The sequence below is a fragment of the Cervus canadensis genome, chromosome 31 (genome assembly GCF_019320065.1).
Source record: "Cervus canadensis isolate Bull #8, Minnesota chromosome 31, ASM1932006v1, whole genome shotgun sequence".
Lineage (NCBI taxonomy): Eukaryota > Metazoa > Chordata > Mammalia > Artiodactyla > Cervidae > Cervus > Cervus canadensis.
The window spans coordinates 14,515,255-14,535,603 of NC_057416.1; the positions used below are offsets into that span (position 1 = coordinate 14,515,255).

A 20,349-nucleotide genomic window follows, 5' to 3' on the forward strand; every position below is an offset into this window, starting at 1 on the left:
CTGTTTTTGTTTTGCTTTGTTTTAACATCTTAAATTTCTTGGGTTACCTCATGGTCATTTGGCAGATGTCCATCATGAAAAATGAAAAAATAAGCAGACTGTACATCGATATAGCCTCTTTTTCCCTAATGAAAACATATTTGTCTTTTAACAAGATATTTACCTAAGAATACTTCTCTTCATAATGTGAACATCATTTAACTCCAAAATTCATACCTGTGGTTCTGATTCTAAGTTGATTTTGAAAGGATGAGCCTTTCCATCTTCAGTTACCTGTGGAGACCATAAGCGAGCTTCCGCCCTGTAAATAAAAATAAAATTCGTAAACCCAAATTCTAATGGGACTTCTAGTTTTAATACACTTTAATTTCCTGCATTTGTGAACCCCATAAATCCAACCATGCTGGCTCCCTGATGTTGAATTTCCAGCCTCCATAACCGTGAGAAATAAATATTTGTTGCTTAAGCCAACCAGTCTATGGTGTTCAATTGTAGCAACTTGAACTAAGGCAAGGACACTGTAGAGTTTCTGGAGAAAGTGAGTCTGCCGTGCATGAGGGAAGCATACAGGAGAGGGAGATCCTGGTAACCTGCCCTGCAGATGACCACAGGGCAATCCCCCTGGATCTCCTCAACCTCCCTCCTGTCCTATGTAGGGCACCACAGGAGGCAGTGAATGATGTGCCAGGTGGATTTGCTGCTGGCATCAAGGAAGTGAGCTCCATCCAACTCTTCTCATGTATCTACTCGGGGTCGTGTGGCTTCTACAGAACTATGTGCTTGGCAGGAACACAGGTGATGCAGAGACAGGGACAGAGTCAGTTTCACCCCATGAAATGGCAGACTGGCTGATGGACTGTGTCCTCTGGACCACAGCAGGGAAACTGTGGATATAACAGCAGCAGGATAAACACACATGCTAATCAGGGCAACAAATCATTCTTTTCACAATTCAGTTCCAGATTTTGGGTCTGATGGCAAAAGATCAGGTTCGATTTCCTAATATTGTTTTTGATCAGAAATCTCTCATTGTCTAAAAACCCTTATATGCCCATGTCCTCTCATACCTTGTGAGACTCTTCCGGACTGAATTCAGTACAAAACAGAAAATAGCATAGAGGACATTAGCAACCAGATTTTAATAGGATCACATTTTGGCAAGCAGGAGATTCTTTTTGGAAATTCCATTCCATTCTCTACCATGTTTAGAATAGCAGTGTAGCTAGACATGCTGTTCGGTGTTTATGTGGCCAGTACTATTTTCTCAGCTGACCAACTGGGTTAGTGAAGGAAAAAAAAAATTATTTTGGCCTCTTTCATTCTGACATTCCGGAGAATTCTTTTTAGAAATCCTTTGTTAACAGCTACCAGATTGACCTCAGTGAAGGACAGACCAAAGTGGCCAACATACAAAAAAGCCAGTTAAAATCCTGGGTCCTGCAATAGTCTTCCTCACTGGGAGGATGAAGTCATTTATCATTCTGGTTCAGGTTCTCCTGCAAAACAGATCAAATTTTACCACCATTAATTAAAGATCACCTGTCAATTTTGAGACAGAGCTGGTGTCCTGCTGCCTTAATCCTGTCCTGTGCATCAGCATGAGTCATGGACTCTGTCCCGAAGCCATCAATAGCCAGGATGACATCTCCAGGACACAGGTTGGCAGCGGCCGCCTTGCTTCCTGGAGTGATCTGGAAGAAATCACCGCATAGCTAAAAATCCACACCCTGTGGCATCTTGAGTTTTGTGCCTGACATTTGTACTTCACCTTGGTAACATTCTAAACGCTTCACTGGGCAGGAAATATTGTGCTCAGTTGCTCCGTCCTGTCTGACTCTTTGTGACCCCATGGACTGCAGCCTGCCAGGCTCCTCTATCCATGGGGTTTCCCAGGCAAGAATACTGGAGTAGGTTGCCATTTCCTCCTCCAGGGGATCTTCCAGACCCAGGAATCAAACCTGAGTCTCCTGCAGATCCTGCATTGGCAGGTGGATTCTTTACCACTGAGCCACCTGGGAAGTCCCCTGCAGAAAATATTATATCTAGCTTAACTCTTAATTGGCCAATTGTATTCTATTTTCCTGTTACGTGAGATAATTCTATTTCTTAGTAACCACATTTTCTCCATCGTGACATTTCTAATTCTCTTTGAAGACATCTTCCATGACTCCCAGTTTGAATCATATTTTTGCTTTAAATAAAAATTTGCTTTCTTAGAGTCTTTGGTCAACCCCAACTCTCTATTTGGGAATATAACTTTACTATTAATATATTTGGGGTGCTTTTATATTTGAACTGAAACAGCTTTAGCATCCCTATAATGCACTTGGGTGGGATATAGAAAGCTGGAAAGAGAATCACTCTTGTATTAACAAGAAGCCAGATAATATGCAAAATTATAACTTTTCACAGACTCTTCAGAGAACTGAAGTTGCAGGGCTACCAACTAGCTTGGAATCTAAGGAAAGATGGGAGTCTCCAAGGAAAGACGAGATGTAAGCACGGGCTTACTTGTACCAGAGCACGAAGGAAGATGGGGCCAAGTGTACGAGCTGTTGAGAAGAATTTAGCTAAAACTGTGAACAAATTGCTAAAGGCCAAGTATGAGTTAAACAGCGAGAGTCTAGAACCCCTGGGAACTACAGACACAAGAGAAGTTTGTATCCACTTACAGTCTCTTCTCCATAAACGAAGACTAGGTGGAATAAGTAGAAAACAACTAACAAGATGGCAGCTTTCAATTAAACTGTACCACTGATCACACCGCCATAGCTATTCTTCCAAGGAGCAAGTATAATGATTCTTTTGATTGCTATACCCACTTCCGACTTTTCTGGGTAAATCCAATTGACAACTAATAGTCCTCACTTGGTGTCACTGAGCTACTTCGCTAGTGTGATCTCACAACCTCCTGCTCCTCTTCATCCACTGCCCTACAGCCGGTCAGATTTCCTTTGAGCTCCTCGGATAGGCCAAGCTTGCACCCTCTTCTGGGCTCTCACGCACTGTTCTTTCTTTCTGAAATGCTCCACATGCTCATCACCCTGTTGCTCCTTCTCATCCTTTTGGTTTAGGCTTAAACATCCTGAAGAGACCTCCGCAGACCTCTGGAGAGTGTCTCCAGCCCCTCTCCATCGTTCTCCACTGTGACGCCCCGTTCTTTCCCTTTATGAACAACTTGTACTTGCATGTTTATCTACTTGTGTACTGTGTCTTCCCAACCTCAAGTTCTTGAGGAGGTCTACAATACTATGTATACTCCTAATGCTTCCCAGTGTATACTCAGTGTTCTGAATTGATAAATAATTACTTGAAAGATGAATGAAATGGACATTTAATCAGAGCTTGTGAAACAAAAAGAACTAGTCCTCACACACCCAAAGATGATGGCTATTAATGTCAATCTGTTTTTGCTCCTTTTTCAAGTTCCCACTGGTTACAGTAGGATAATATGTGGAAAGAAAAGAAAGATAGCACTGAGTCATGTCCGACTCTTGTGACCTTATGGACTATAGCCTGCCAGGCTCTTCTGTCTATGGGATTCTCCAGGCAGTAATACTGGAGTGGGTTGCCATTTCCTTTTCCAGGGAGTTTTCCCTACCCAGGAATCAAACCCAGGTCACCAGCTTTGCAGGCAGATTCTTTACCAGCTGAGCTATGCAGGAAGCCTGGATAATATGTGGAACTTGACTGAAACCTCAAATTGCTCCAGGAATAAATTAGATCATTCCTAATGTTTAACTGAGGATCAGTCATTAAGTCATTTTTTCTCCACTTGCTTCATCTAGTCATCAATTTAATTTAACTTCATGGCTCTAAGAGAGATCCAAGATTCACATAATTGAATGAAGTGAAGTGAAAGTCACTCAGTCATGTCCAGCTCTTTGCAATCCCATGGACTACACAGTCCATGGAAATCTCCAGCCCAGAATACTGGAGTAGGTCGCTTTTTCCTTCTCCAGGGGATCGTCCCAACCCAGGGATTGAACCCAGGTCTCCCACATTGCAGGAGGATTCTTTGCCAGCTGAGCTACAAGGGAAGCCCGAGAATACCGGAGTGAGTAGCCTTTCCCTTCTCCAGCGGATCTTCCCAACCCAGGAATCGAACCAGGGTCTCCTGCATTGCAGGCTGATTCCTTACCAACTGAGCTATGAGGGAAGCCCTGTATAAATGAATAATTCATATAAATTTACATTCATAAAAAGAAAATAGCAAATTCTCATGTGTCCTAGATCTTCAGTCTCATCAATAAAATGTTTATTGTACTCAGTTCATGCCTCTGATCATCTCACTGTAGCAATCATGATTATTTTCCAGTAGGGACAGATAATGGGGCCCTGGGTGAAGACAACTGGAGATTATTACATCTCAACTTTTGGGAGGCATGCCATTTTTCCATTTAGAAATTCTCCCAGAACACAACTGTTAGAAGAATAAGAGTTTCCATCCCCAGTGTGGCTTGTAGAGATAAAAATAACCTCAAACTTTTAATTTTCTGTAGCTATAGTTCATCAAAATCAGTACAGTCTATTTTTAAACTTCTAAGACCAGAATGCTTTTCTTTGAGTTAAAACATGAGAAAGCATGGCTCAATGTGTTTGCTTTTAAAGACTCACCTAGCTTTTCTAATATACTTAAATTTGGCTTACATATAATACTCAATATTGGTTTAGAAAAGCCTAACATTATTTCTTAGCTCTGATTCCAGTGCGTGTAAACATCTGAGGGTAGGGTTGGTGTATATCTGTTTATATAAATTTTAAACAGAGACATCTGGTGTGCTGAACTTAGATACTGAATATTACTAAACGTGGGCTTCTCCAGTGGCTCAGTAAAGAATCAGCCTGCAATGCAAGAGCTGCAGGAGATGAGGGTTCTATCCCTGGGTAGGGATGATCCCCGGAGGAGGGCATGGCAATGCACTCCAGTATTCCTGTCTGGAGAATCCCATGGACAGAGGAGCCTGGTGGGCTACAGTCCATGGGGTCGCACAGAGTCAGATATGACCGAAGTGACTTAGTACACACACATTACTAAATGTAATTAGCAATGTTAATATGGAAGTTAATAACTATCTTATACTTATCCCAAATATTACATTTACAAAACTCTTTCTAATAACTCTATCATTACAACTCTAAGACAGGCTGGACAAAGGAGGCTGCTTTTTTTCCATCAGAGGAGGTAAAGTGACTAAGGAACCTATGGCTTCTCATTAAGGTGGGAGCCGTGTCACCAGTGGTTTAATTAAGTCGCATAGGAAAGGTGGCTGATGGTGATGTCAGAACAAGAGTCTGACTTTGCATTCAACCTGGACATTGGTTTTTGAGACCTCCAAGGTGAGAGTTGATAAGAAAGAAAAAAAGTATGTCAAAGAATGGATGAGAGAGAAGGAAAAAACAGGATCTTCCCTTCTTCCTGGGTCTCAAGTTCAGTGAGGCTAGTGATCAGCAAGTTACCACTAAATTGGTCACTTGGTCACTGGTTTTAGGAAGTTAAATGATCTGTTTAATCACAAGAATCTATTATTTCCCAGCGTCACTTTATATTATTACTTTGCATTTCATTTATGTTACTGCTTATAGTTTAACATTTTCCCAAACTAGGAGAAGAGAGAGGTAAAATGAGGCCAAGAGGTTTTCAGTGGATTATTATTCAGTTTCGTTAGTGTCTCAAAAGTCAAAAGCATTCAAGAGATCATTGGAAACAGTACTGCCGCCAGTCACTGAACACATGGTTTCAAACTTGTCTGATTAGAACAATCACTGGGTTGGGGGGGGGGGTTGTCTTTGCTCAACATAAAGATTCCAGTCCAGTCCAGAAGCCTAGAATCATGAAGCAGAAGCTCTAGCAGAGGAACTAGGGAATTTGTGCTTTTAACAAGTCCTTCAGATGACTCCTATTTTTCATATCAATATATTACTTGGGTCTGTTTGGAAAAAAAAAAAACAAATTAATTTAAATCACAGGTAAACCATCTATAAGCTCCCGTTAACTGTGGGAGACATGAAGGAAGTCCTTGGCCCTGATGGGATTTTTGTGTTAAGAATAAAAATGACTGGAACAGTTTGGAGCAAGACAAGTGTATACTGAAGGGGTGTGGATTTAAATAGTGAGAAATCCCGTTGTCCAGTTGTTCTCCACTGCCTACAAATAAACTCCAATGCCTGAAAGCCCTCCACAGCATCTGGCTGCAATCTACATTTCTAGTTCAATCAGAATCTCTGAAAGTAGCAACTGGTCATGGATATTTTCAAAAGTTATCTGAACGAGTTTAATATGCAGCCACGTTTGAGAACTGTGTTATACTATTATATATTATATAATTATAATAATTGTATTATATATAATATATAATCATATTACATATTATAACATTGTTATACTATTTGTCTTTGTCTTTTTTAAGATAAGAAAATGAATACTCAGAAAGTATAAGAAATGTGCTTAGGGTCACATATCCAATGAAAATCTGAAATTCCTCACGAGTCTGTCTATCTCTGTAGCTCAAGCTCCTCCACAATGCCACTCCTGCAGGTACTCTCTTCTCTGACTCCTCCTATCTCTTTGGTCATACTTCTTTCATGGAATCCTGGACAAGTTGTATCATGGTAGTTTGTGAACATGTCTCTTCTGATACATGAACTTCTCAGAGGGGTAGAAACTCATTAAGTTATAACTGTATCCCCCACAGGGCTTTACACAAACAATACATTCTGCACCTGATAGATACTTGTGGGATGTATGAATGTCAGGAACAGATGAACTTAGTGCTTAGATGTAGACACATCTCTGTTAGAACAAAATTAAATACAGTCACTTCTCCGAATCCATGGGTTCTGCATCCAGGATTCAACCAACCAAGGGTTGAAAATCTTTGAAAAAGAATTCCAAAAAGTTCCAAAAAACAAAACCTGAATTTGCCACATGCTGGCAACTACTTACAAAGTATTTACATCACGTTAGGTATTATAAGTAACCTAGAGATGATTTAAAGTATACAGGAGGATGTACCTAGGTTATGTGCAAATACTATTTTATATAAAAAACTTGATCATCCTGAGGTTTTGGTATCCTTGAGGGGCGATGGGAATTGGGAAGAAAGAGCAGTGGAGTCCTGAAAACAATTCCTCAAGGATACCAAGGGCTACATGGGACAAGACTGCATTCAACTGTAAACATTTCTTTCTAAAAGTTCAAATTATAAATATAGTTTATATTAAAGTACTATCCTGTGTTAAAACCTAACATTTTCTGTGTTGGTACCCGGGTCCATATACAGCATTCTCAGTCACAGTGATCTCAATCCTGGGTGTGCTCGGTATACAAAGGAGGGAAGAGGAAGTGAGTGGGAAGGGACATACTGGCAGGAGATGTATACAGTCGTTTTACATCATGTACACAAAAGAAGCCTGTGCTTTATTCCAAACTGGACCATTTGTGAAAACAAACTGTCTGTAACTTGGCTGTGATAATAGATCCACCTTCTGGGTGGTCCAAACATTTAAGACAGAGAGAGATTCCTTAGAAACTTTTGCCAGAAAAAGAAAAACTGCTCATTTAGAGATGTGAACCTTAAACTTCTGTGAAATACCTAGGCCAGCTGTATATAATGTTTGCAGTAACAATGCCCTCCCCCACGCTAAACATTTGCAACTTAAATTCACATTGCACCAAGTAAAGAGCACCCTTGCCTAGAAACTACTTGCCTACAAATCGGATCACAACCAATTGCTCAAAAATTTTTTTGAGATTGTCTGGTATTTGATTTATCATCTGAGCCATCAGGAAAGCCCTGATTTATCTTACTTCTAATTTTTTTTATGACACAGAGTTTTACCCGGCTGATTAATTGGACGGTAAACAATTATTGGGTGGGGACCCTTTGTCCTAATTTTGTGAATTGTAATTTCAACTGATGGAGAGAGTTACTTTGTAAACCAAGCTCCCCAGCAGAGGGTGGAGCAGAGGACCACTGTCTAAGTAGCATTGCTATCATCTGCTTTTGTAGAGTGTGAGGAAGGGAAGCGAGGGCATTGCTTGCAGGTTAAAAATTGATTGATTGCCTTGAGGACCATATCTCATTCATGGGACTTATCCTGGTGTTCAGTACAGGCACTGGTGTTTTACTTCTTTGCATGCTTAAGAACTTACATAAAACAAATCAATGAACAATAAAAGTTTTCCTTTTTATTTACTGTGGGATATTTCTGAGAACACAACTTGCACCTACTAGGAAAATAAAGTTATGTCAAAAGTGAACAATTTAATGACTCATATTGTGTCTATTTTTACTCTGTAACATACATGAGGTACTAGACACTGTGCTTGGCACTGAAGAGCCAACCCCCCCCGCCCCTCCGCCAAATTTGCTGGCTGTTGCCAAGAGGGCAGCATGCAATCTGTGGGATACAGATGTATTCAAACAACTGTGGTACAAGGAATAATGTAAGGATACTTAAGTGGATGAAATGACGGCTACCAGAGTCAGGCTGGAGGAGGGATATTTGAATGCGTTTCCAGAGGCACAGAGGATGGTGGACTGGGTGGGGAAGAGAATTCTGGAGAAAAATGATAGCAAGAGCAAAGCCATGTTAGAGAAATCATAAGCGGTCCAGAGTATGGGCCCCACTACATATTTATGGAGTGAGAGGAAGAAAGGAGAGAGAAGAGAGGGAGGAAATGAAGTTGGACACTTGAGCTGAGAGAGAGGGTGAAAGCCATGAATGTCATGCTAAAAACCACACCTTTTATTCTCTATAAACTGGGGATGCCACAGAAGGACTTTTAAAAGTGGGAAAGATTGGATCAACCAGCAACCACCTCAGAGATGGCTGGTGAGAATATGCATGGTGAATTGAGAAGGGAGACAACAGCTAGGTTTCAACTTATTAAATCTTGAGTGGAGACAGTGGAAGAAAAAGAGGAAAGTGGTAGATCTGGAAGAGTTAGCATCAATAGGACCTGGTGATGAGTTGGATGGCACAAAATACCTCTTTGAAAATATCTGTACAATAAGCAGAATCTTTCATGTGTTTGGAGGATGCAGGCTTTGGAAACAAGTCGACCTGCATCAAAGTCCGTCCCACCACTTGTGGTCATCTGCAGGTTATAAATCTCTTGAAGCCTCACTCCCTTCATCTGCAGAAAAGGATATTACTAGTACTGTTATTACTCTGATAGGATTATTGTGAGATTCAAGTGAGTTAGTGGGTATGAAAGGCTTAGAAGAGTGCATGGCAGGCAAAAGTATACTAACGCACACACAACCTCATCCACTACCTTTTAACACAGTATAAAAATTATGAAATTAATACAATTATTCTGCCACCTAATTATAATACTGATAAGTATGTTCATATCTTCTAGTCTTTTTCCCAAATGATTTTTAGTATTCTAATAATTTCAGTGGAAGTACTCTCAATTAGGTGTTCATTAAGTCAAAAAAATTCAAGTGACTATGTTTTCATTTATTGAACAAGAATCTACCATGTGAATGGCTTTGGGTACACTTGGATAATAAAGTGTACACCTATTAGAATAATAAAAGGTACACCAATTAGGATAAATTTATAAAGTTATCTCAAAAGTGAATGATTTAATCACATATTGTGTCTACTTTTATTCTGTAATATAAGAGGTACTAGACACTGTGCTTGGCATTGAGTAGCCCCCTAAATCTGCTGGTTGTTGCCCTAAGCGGGGAGCGTGCAATCTGGGATACAGATGTATTCAAACAACTGTGGTACAAGGTGGGATGTAAGAAGAGGTTGTAGGTCAATTAAGTGGATGAAATGAATTAAGTGGATGAAAACAAAGCAGTGCAGTGGTACCTTCAATTAAGTGGTACCTTAATTGAAGAGAAAATCTGTAGTCAAATGAAATAATCATATGTGTTCCATAGGCACTGTTATTGAACCAAGTGTCACTGTGAGTGACACAAATTAATTATGAGTTAAAAATTCAAACAGAATTGGCTTCCCAAATAATAGTTGTCAATATATCAAATATATTTACTGATAGCTCCTGCAGTCAAGTGCAAAATGTTAAGTTCTGCTTTGAAATAAACACTGTTTATAAAGTCAACAACTGAACATTTCAAGCATAAGATTAATCATATTGATATGTTCCACAGTAATAGCAAGATACTTCTTTTATAAATCACTGAAAGGATTTTTGTGACAAAGTTGTCTCCCTAAGATTTACTATAATATGATTTGTTAGGATTTATAATATAAATGGGATTTGTTAGGATTCAAAAGCTTATTTCATTTAATATAAACAAATGAAAACTATACTTCAGAAACTTTAAAAATATTTCTCTGTAGAGATAATGGAAATTGTTTCCTTTGGTAAATCCATAAAAGGCATTGCTTGGCCCAGATCATTGAACCATTTTCTGCCTAATTTACTTAGGAACATTTTGGGAGTATGTTAAGTTCTTATGTCCATATTAAAACACATGTCAGATGTGTTTATGTTTTCAAAAAATGTAAAACAAAGCTTGAAATGTTCCATGCATCCGTATGTTTTGAGATATTTTTAAAAGCCATTGGTTCTTAAAACCCATAAGGAGAACAGAATTTAGAATTCTTTGTTCAAAGTCTATGTGAGTATGTCAGATTATAAAGTATACATTTATAAAATATAGTATGAGCAGTAAGGAAGAAAATAAAGCATAGTAAAGATATAAACGTGCTGAAAGTTTATGTTTTAAAATTAGGTTTAATATATATATATTTATATGTGATAATTGAAATAATAACAATTTTCTGTTAAGACAATGTTAGAAAAAAATCAACCAGACCAACTAGAAATTTACTGACAGGACAGATGCTGAATTTTTTCATTTTCTTTTTTCTTAATTGGACAATACTTTAGAAAATAATAAGTTTACGGAAAGCTTGACTTTGATAATGAGGTATTATCTTCAGAGTTACTAGTCTGAATGATGGCTCTCCATCAGGTGAAGGAAGCTATCTGACACGTTTTCTTTGTAGTTTGAGTTATAGGTGATGATTTCTAAGCCAAGTCCCAGCTTTGGAAAGTATTTACTCAAAATGCCTGGAAACCTAGTAATACAAATTAGTAACTTTTTCCCTGTCTGGGCTGATATGATAGATTCCAACTTGGCCAGCCCAGGTGGTGCCCTGCGAACAGCGCCCTGAAGTTTTCATCCAGACAAGGAAAGCGTTCAGACGCGCGTCTCTCTCCAGCAAACCACCACTACTGTCTCCGCTTTTCTGATCCCCACTTCGCGTTTGTTACCGAAAGGAAACCTGGCGTCGAGGGCGAGAAGGCAGCCCACCTCGCAGGGAAACCACGCAGCCAGCTCATCCCTCCTCGGAAAACTGCGGGAGGCCAAGAGGCTGCAGAAAAAGACCGCTAGGACGGGACGTGGTTAATTCTCTAAGCCGCTCTGCATCCTCCGAACTTTGCCGAGATGCTGCCGTCTCTCGACCTGTGAACCCGAAGCCAGGACCCACCCACCACACCCCAGTGGCTCACTGGCCGCGCTCCTCTCCCGAGGGGGCCCGTGGCACGCCAGAGTCCCCGACTTGCAGCCGAAGGATGGAAAACACCTACCCTGGTGATGACCAAAGGCTGGTTGAAGTCTATGCCCCCCGAGAGTCTGAAGCCCCAGGGCGCCGGCCCGGGCAGGACCACGTTTTGGGGCATGGTGCCTCCTGGCACTGCCTTGCTCGGGCGGGGCCGCAGCGAGTGTCCCCGAGCGGCACAGCCCACTCCGCTCCCGGGGCAGTGTCCTCGCTGGACCGCGACCCGGGAGCTTTATCCCCGCTCGCGTGTGACGTCACTGGCCTCCCCTCCTCCCCGCCCCCTCCCACCAAGGAGAGCTCCAACTTTGGAAGAAAGAGACGTGCCAGACCCGCGGGAGTTTACAGACGCGCACCGGCTCGGCGCAGCCTCCCAGACTTCTTGGGCTTAAGGCTGGAGGAGGCTTCGGGTTACAACTCCCATCCCTCTCTTAAAGTAACACCTGTCCTACTGTTTATCTTCTGCTTGGAGAGCCGCAGGGAGCTTCGTTGGAAGTTAAAAGCAATTAAACCACAGCCTCTATACTTGAAGTTAAAAGAAGACAAGCATCATCAATGCAATTGGTTATTGAGCAATTTTGAGATCTCTAATAGTTGCTTACTAGTGTGTGAGCCTGGCTAAGGTACTTAAATTTCTTAAGCCTCAGTTTCCTCTGCACAGAATTATGGTCCTTCTCTGGTAGGGCTGCTGTGAGAATTAAATGAGATACTTCTGCACAGTGCTTCACACGGCATGTGGGTCTGTGCCTGCGTCCTAAGTCACTTCAGGCAAGTTCGACTCTTTGAGACCCCATGGACTGTAGCCCACCAGGCTCCTCTGTCCATGGGATTTCCCAGGCAAGTATACTGGTGTGTTAGTTAAGCGACTCTGTGTGTGTCTGACTCTTTGTGACCCCATGGACTGTAGTGTCTGTCCATGGAATTCTCCAGGCAACAATACTGGAGTGGGTTGCCATTTCCTACTCGAGGAGATCTTTCCCACCCAGGGATAGAACTCACATCTCCTATGTCTCTTACCTTGGCAGGCGGTTTTGTTTTTTTTTAACCACTAGTGCCACCTGAGCGTTGGAGAAGGAAATGGCAACCCACTCCAGTGTTCTTGCCTGGAGAATCCCAGGGACGGCGGGGCCTGGTGGGCTGCCGTCTATGGGGTTGCAGTGAGTCGGACACGACTGAAGTGACTTAGCAGCGGACAGGACTGAAGCGACTTGGCAGCAGCAGCAGTGCCACCTGGGAAGCCCTTATGTAATCTATGATAATATAAATATATTAAACCTCTATTTTAAAAAAATGGAGAAATCTAAAAGTGAAAATACTATGCAAAGATACCCAATCCAATGAATCATCTTAAAGTGTATATGAAAAGACAATTCGTTAGTACACTCAAAGTGTTAGTGAAAGTGTTAGATGCTCAGTAATGTCCAACTCTTTGTGACCCTACGGACTGTAGCCTGCCAGACTCCTATGTCCATGGAATTCTCCAGGCAAGAATACTGAGTGGGTTGCCATTCCTTTCTCCAGGGTATCTTGCCCACCCAGGGATTGAACCCAGGTCTCCTGCATTGTAGGCAGATTCTTTACTGTCTGAGCCACCAGGGAACCCGAGTATGCTCAGAGTTTCGTTTAATTTTGATTGGAGTAATTGTACTTCTCTCACATTCAGTCTCTAAACTTATGTTTTTGACACATGGGTGGCAAGTGTAACAGAAACCCAGGAGCTGAGACTGTCCTGTGTGAGCCATGCAAGAGGACCCCCGAACAGGACAAGACTGGGTATAGGAGAAAGGGGGGGTGGTGGGTGTTCAGTGAACATCTTAATTGTCCAGGTGCTGTGGTGATTGCTTTATCCCTGTCATCTTCATCCTCATGGCAAGCCCATCAGATTGCTCTTCTTCTTCTCTTTTTTTTTTTTCTGGTAAAGAAGTAACTTCTTGGAAGTTACTTGCATAGATCACATAGCTAATAAGTGATACAGTTGTGATCATAAACCCAGGTCTGCCTGACTCCAGGGTGTGGCTGGTGTAGGTCTGAAGACTAGGAGAGTCTGAAGCGGGTCCTGCCTAGGTTCCATGTGGAATCGGATATTTTTGGTGCTATATTCCAGGATGCTCTGATTCCCAAGGAAAAGGGGAGGGACGAGGGAGCAGAAGCATGAAATGCTTGAAAAGCCCAAGGATGAGTGTCTTGGACTTCATGCTGAATACGATATGGCTGTCTCACTTCAGGTAAGGAGAGCTGCAGTACGCTTTATTAGCAGTATTGTCTGTATGTGGTTTTAAGACTCTCAGAGAGGACAGATTCAGGGAGCAGAGAGCAAAGTTGACTAGCCTGGAGATCGTGTCAATCACAAAACCTGGGTTGAAACTACTTTGTCCACTGTGGCAGGTTATATAAAATCCTAGCGGATAGGTGTTTTCCTGTCCCAAACAGTTCTTTCAGCCTTCCTTCCTTCCCTACTTCTCTTTCTGTCTTTAAAGGAAGAGTATGTGTTTCAGTCTGAGATCCCTCAGTCAGTGGTTCTGAATTTTGATGCACATTAAGAGAGCCTGGGGAGGCTTCCCTGGTAGCTCAGATGGTAAAGAATCTGCCTGCAATGCAGGAGGCCTGGGTTCTATCCCTGGGTTGGGAAGATCCCCTGAGGTGGGCATGGCAACCCACACCAGTATTCTTGCCTGGAGAATCCCACGGACAGAGGAGCCTGGCGGGCTATAGTCCGTGGGGTTGCAAAGGGTCAGACATGGCTGAACAACTCAGCACTGCGCAACACAAGAGAGCCTGGGTGCTTATTAGAGATGCGGACTCCTGGGCTCCACTCTACAGAGATCTGAATTCAGTTGCTGGGGCCAAAATCCACTGTGGGTGGTCTGTGGCCCACACATTAAGAAAAAGTATATCAACGCATAGGATGCTGATGTCTTATACTGTGTCTTCACGTGTGTGTTTCAGGAATGTCCTCTTTTCTCTATCACATTCCTCTGTCTTTCCACACTTTCTGGGAAGACTTGATTGGCCACCAATATCTACTCCGAACGTTTTCTTGACTTAGCTCTTATTTCTTGTCCAAATATCTTGATTTTGAATTTAGCTCTTCTCCAATATAACCAAGCACCCACTAATCTGATGGATGCTGGTGTTAAACACAAGGACAAGGCATGGGTCTGGATTTTGACAGGCACATAATCTTCCAAGGATGATATTTTATTTTTGTTCTTTACTTTTATTTATTTATTTTTTGGCTGCTTGGCATATGGGATCTTAGTTCCCTGACCAGGGATCAAGACTTTCCCTGCACTGGAAGCACAGAGTCTTAACCACTGGACCATCAGGGGAGTCCCAAGGATGACGATATCCTGAGAGCTATTTTGCATTCCCAACCAGACAATAGGTTTCTCCAAGGCAGGTGTCCTATTTCATTGGAATTTACCAAAACTGCCATCTATTGCTAACTTTGGGGAGGTGGTCAGTAATTACTGATAGGTGTACCGTGCTGTGCTAAGTCGCTTTAGTCATGTCCGACTCTTTGTGACCCCGTGGACTGTAGCCCGCCAGGCTCCTCTGTCCATGTGATTCTCCAGGCAAGAATACTGGAGTGAGTTGCTGTGCCCTCCTCCAGGGGATCTTCTCTAGGTAGAAGCAAGTTTTGGTCTTGACTGGAATTGGTTGGATTAGGGAAGCTCCTTGTTCCTTCTTGACCCTCCTTTCCACAATAGTCCTACCAAGAAGCACCTTCCCTGACAGCTGCTGTTATGCTCATTGTTTTCGGGGTTTCAGCTCCCCCAACCCTACCTTGCTGGTGCTGTATTTGTGTGTCTTTGCTGGTATGGCCACACAAACCAACTTATCCAGGGGCCCGGGCAGCCAGCCAGTGCTCCCAAGCCCTTCCCTGCATTGTATCTGACTTCCTCTTTGGTAAGAGCCCGTGTGATTTTCATGCTTTGGAGGATTTGGGCCCTTGTGAAATCTCTCCTGGAGAATTAACCACACTGAATTCCATGCTCTGTGTCTGCCCTCAGTGCTGGCAGGAGCCTCCATTGTTTTATTCCCACGTCGTCACACTCCTTGGGACCATGCGATGGTTCAGCTCAAGTTCATTTGGTATTCCCCTCTGAAATATCACTGAGTTTTCCCACTGTTGGTACTGAATTAACTAATAACAATCAAGAGACTCATCAGTATGCTGGAAATGAGAACTGAGGCACTGTGGACTGAGCAGCAAATAGGGGCGACTTCTGGGTACCAGCCTCTCTTATTGCTGATGGCTGCCGTTTGGATGCTAGGACCTTTGCAAATTGCAGTGTCATAGAGAGAAAGAGTTGGTCAGAGAGTGAGCATTTTTTTAATCATGTTTTCCCATTGAAGCCACTCATCTGGGGTATTTCCATCCTTACTAGATTGTCTTCTGGGTGGACTTCAAGCCGAGTAAGGGCAGGTTGCTTCCTGCCACTGGCAGCTTGAGGAAGAAGCTTCTTTCTTTGTGGACTACTTACCTATTTCTAGTTGTGCCAAAGTGAATGTGATCAGAAGAGCTACTATGGTGTGTCAGGTATTGTGCTAAACATTTAACAGGCTAGTTATTTCTGATTCCTAAGACAACCCTGCAGTATAGATATTAGCCTAGGAAATGGGGACTGTGAGAAGATAAGGAATCTACCTAAGATCTTATACCTGAAAAGTGACAGAGTTGGATTCAAACTTAGATCTGTCCCTTTCTGCCACTTCCTGCTTCTTCTATTATTTCACAGTGCGTCGTCGTCGTCTTCTATTTTTTTTTTCTTTTTGGCTGTGCTGGGTCTTCGCTGTGGTGCACAGGCTTTCTCTCTAGTGGGCTGAGTTGCCCTGCAGCAGGTGGGATCTTAGTTCTCTGCCTAGGGACAAAACCCATGTCCCCTGCATTGGGAGGCAGATTCTTAGCCACTAGATCACCAGGGAAGTCCCTTCATGTTGCCTCTTAATGCACATTTGCTAGGGTTTATCCAACCCAGAGAGCCTCTAACAACCTCTACAAGCTGTTCAGTGCCATGGTTTGAGGTCTTTTAGAAGCCAGAAGCTTGTTTTCCCTGGGGACCTAGGTGGAGTCACAAATCCCAGTGAAAAGGACTCCTCAGAAAGTTGATCTCGTTCACCACAAACTGTTCTTGATGTTTCAGGATCCCTAGAAATTCCTGCCTAAATGGGTCTTGGGAAATCAAAGACCTAATCTTCAGTCAAATGGTATTTTACTTGGTAGGGTTAACTGCCCTCAGATTCTATCTAGATTTCTCTTTTTAACATGCTCATGAGCCATTAGAAGAGCCAAGATAATAGTTATAATGGAAATACATTGGAACCCGTGCTTCGGTAACAGAGACCATGTGTTTTGGGGCTTTTCTGTTTGGAGTCAGTTTATCATCACTATAAAAACATTTCAGAGGAGAACAGAGTGAGTGGAAACCCTGGGGAAATGTACAGGGAGCTCTAGATTTGGATGGCTGGATGCCTGGCCTGGATTTAGTAACCCAGAAGGTTTGAAGGGAAGCACTAAGACTAGAATTTAATCTATCACAGATGCCTTGACCATCTCCATCAGCCTCCTCTTGCGTGGAGTGGAGGAAAATGAGTGCTTCTGTCCTGTTTATCTCAGTTTTCTGGTCACACGAAGGGAATGAACATTTCAGGTTCCGAGTCCCCGCCAAGTGGTTGTGGTTGGAGGAAAGCCTTCTCACTACAGGAAAGCCATCTGCAAAGAACACACATTTGCTCTTCCTCCAGGTTAACGAAACCTCTTCGTTTTAGATGTAGAATTGGATGCTCCTGGTACAAACTAAAACCAATTCCGTGAAGGTTCTGGTCTATTTATTCCATTAAAATTGTGCATCTCTTAGACCCTGTCATCCCAGAATTTTCTGGATTTTTTCCTGACACGTATCACTGGAAGCTCCTGAGTTCCTTCAAAAGCCCCCTTCCATAATTGCCTCTTAAATGTCAGTGGTTCCGAGGCTCATCTCATGTTCTGGAATCTTACTGCGAGGTTTCATAAAAGCCTGTGGCTTGTTTTCCTACTTAAAAATTAAAGTCTGGGGACTTCCCTGTGGTCCAGTGGTTAAGACTTCATCTTCCAGTGTAGGGGGTGTGGGTTCAATCCCTGGTTGGGGAACTAAGATCCCACAGGCCAAAAAACCAAGACATAAAACAGAGGCAAGGTTCTAACGAATTCAATAAGGACTTTAAAAATAGCCTATGTAAAAAGAAAAAAAAAAATCCCTTGAAAAGAAAGAAAAAAGTCTGGATGGCTGTCTGGCTTCCCGTATCAGCCAGCATGGAGGCAGAGGGCCGGGAGAAGGGCTCCGCAGAGCTGGAAACTTGGGGAAGGCAGTGACCGGAAACCAGAGGCGGAGGAGGAACAGGAGGAACCCAAGAGGCCGCGGCAAGAGACGGATACTCCCCGTGTGCATTGCGGCCCCCCACCCCTTCAGGCCTCTAAGGAACCTTCTGGAACCTTCTCGGCACTCATGGAAACTTCTCAGTTCTGTGAGGTCGGGCGCAGTGTTTTTCCAGCGAGGCCACGGGTTTGTGAGGTGCTAGAGGGAGGTCGCAGGAGGAAAAAGCGGTCCAGGTGCTACGAGGCCTGGGCCGAGGGCTGGGTGTGTCCTGACACGCGAGGCTTCACCCAGGTGCAGCCTCTTCTCGAGCACCCGCCGCGCGGTACCTGGTCCCGCCCCAGCGAGCAGCTTGCAGGCTGAGCGCCAGGTGCGCAGGCGGCGCCGGAGGGGTCAGGTTGGCCGGGTCAAGGGTGAAACCGGTGTCTGTCTTCCGGGGGTGGTGCGCGGACAGCATTTCCTCATGGCAGACGGGGACTCAGCCTGCCCGGACGGCTCCTGGGCCTCTGCCCGGTGACCTCCGGGGAGGAGCTGAGGGCCGGACGGCAGGGCGGCCAGGGGGACGCGGACCACTCGCCTGGTAACCGCTCAGGACCCAGGGCTTCTTGTCAAGATCCTGGGAGCCAGACACCCTCAGAGACCATGGAGGGCTCCTCACTGGTCAGGAGTTCTTGAGGGGCAGAGAAGACCCTTACTAGCCCAGCCTGTCTACTGATAATGGCTAGCCAGGTGGACTTTTTTATGGTCTACAGCAAACGAGGCGTTTCTGGTGAGTGCTCAGACATTGGTTCTATGGGCTTTTCCATCCACCTCCAGCTTCTGTACCTGCCTGAGTGAGGCACCTAGTTCTTAACTAGCATGATTATGACTGTTGCAGATGTCTGGGGTTTGTTTGTCTGTCTTACCCATTTTTAGCATCAGTATCTAATTGAGTTTTTAATTCAATTCTGTGGTGTATTTTTTGGCTGTGCTGGGTCTTCCTTGGGGTGTGTGAGCTCTCTAGATACGGCTTGTGGGCCCCAGAGCACAGGGGTCTCAGTAGTTGTGATGCATAAGCTTCGTTGTCCTGCTGGCGTGTGAGATCTCAGTTCCCTGACCAAGGCTCAAACTTGCATAAGCTTAACTACTGGATCACCAGGAAAGTCCCTTAGATCTCTGTTTTGTCTTTGTTTCTTGACTGCTTGCCTCTTGCCCTCTGGGCCCCGACAGAAATCTACTTTCAGGCCCCAAAAAGAGCCTCTATTTTGAGCTAGAATGATACTGGCTAGTCCACACAAGTGTTTACTAACCATGGTACTGGGCAGTAGCAACATCCTTTTTGTTTAGAAAACATTAACAGGGACAGGGGTTAAATGGGCTGGAGTGGCTCGGGAGCCTCCTTCCAAATATTTTTTATAGAAAACGATATATTTATATATTGTATATGCCTTTGTAGTTCACGGTGGGTGGGGATGGTCATTGGATAAGTTCCAACTTCTGTCTTTGTCTCATTCACTCACCTTCACTCCTCTCTTGGTCTCAGTCCCCAATTCAACTTAAAACCCTTTTCTATGTATAGAATCAACTTCTCTGGCTTCCCTGGTGGTTCAGTGGTAAAGAATCCTCCTGCAATGCAGGAGATACATGTTTGATCCCTGGGTCGGGAAGATCCCTTGGAGAAGTAAATGGCAACCCACTCCAGTATTCTTGCCAGAAAATCCCATTAACAGAGGCGACTAGCGGGCTACAGTCCATGGGGTCACAAGAATTGGACACAACTTAGCGACTAAACCACTACCACTGCCAATCAGTTTCTTAGGCCATGTTACTAACAGCTGTGTAATTCATTCTTTACTAAGTCACTGTATTAAAACGTAGAGTGACCGTGGGAAATAACACTTGGCCTTTGGTATAAGTCTTATAGACTACTAAAAAAGATAGATATTGGGACTTCCCAGGTAGTCTAGTAGTTAAAGACTTTGCCTTCCAATGCAGGAAGTGTGAGTTTGATCCCTGGTTGGGGAGCCAGGATCCCACATGCCTCCAAGACAAAAAACTGGAACATAAACAACAGAGGGAATGTTGTAACAAATTCAATAAAGACTTTAAAATGATCCACATCAACAATTTTTTTTTAAAAAAGGCAGATGTTTAAGAAATAAATGTACAGAAGTACTACAGGCATCGTGGTAGATGTGTAAAAGGGGTGGAGTGGGGCCATGGGAAGCATGGTTGACTCCTTCTGGGTAGGTAAGCCATGCTGTCAATGTGGAGCTGATTTCTGATCTGAGGCTTCTGAGATGGGTCTGTTTTCACCAAGTCTTTCAGATCATTTCTGAAATCTGAAAGAACCCATGTGTGTATGAACGAAAGCTCCATTGTGTCCGACTCTTTGCGACCCCATGGACTGTAGCCCATGAGGCTCCTCTGTCCATGGGATTCTCCAGGCAAGAATATT

At 43.4% G+C, this 20,349-nt stretch overlaps 1 protein-coding gene and 1 long non-coding RNA gene across 4 annotated transcripts in view; one reads left to right on the top strand and one right to left on the bottom strand.

The window, feature by feature from the left end:
- Window positions 1-11,787, bottom strand: part of PDLIM3 (PDZ and LIM domain 3) — a 30,847-nt gene extending 19,060 nt beyond the window's left edge. For 2 of the 3 annotated variants that reach the window (XM_043454207.1, XM_043454205.1), the window contains exons 1-3: window positions 11,588-11,786; window positions 1,540-1,691; window positions 217-301 (exon numbers count right to left, since the gene is read on the bottom strand). In XM_043454207.1, coding sequence (XP_043310142.1) covers window positions 217-301; window positions 1,540-1,691; window positions 11,588-11,680 — 330 coding nt within the window. In that variant the 5' untranslated portion in view covers window positions 11,681-11,786. Of the gene's footprint in view, window positions 1-216; window positions 302-1,539; window positions 1,692-11,587 lie in introns of all 3 variants that reach the window. The other variant, XM_043454206.1, reaches the window with a different exon arrangement.
- A 6,370-nt stretch (window positions 11,788-18,157) lies between these two features.
- LOC122432466 overlaps window positions 18,158-20,349 on the top strand; it is a 111,799-nt gene continuing 109,607 nt past the window's right edge. The window contains exon 1 of the long non-coding RNA XR_006266833.1: window positions 18,158-18,681. This is a non-coding gene — a long non-coding RNA (uncharacterized LOC122432466). The remainder of the gene's footprint in view (window positions 18,682-20,349) is intronic.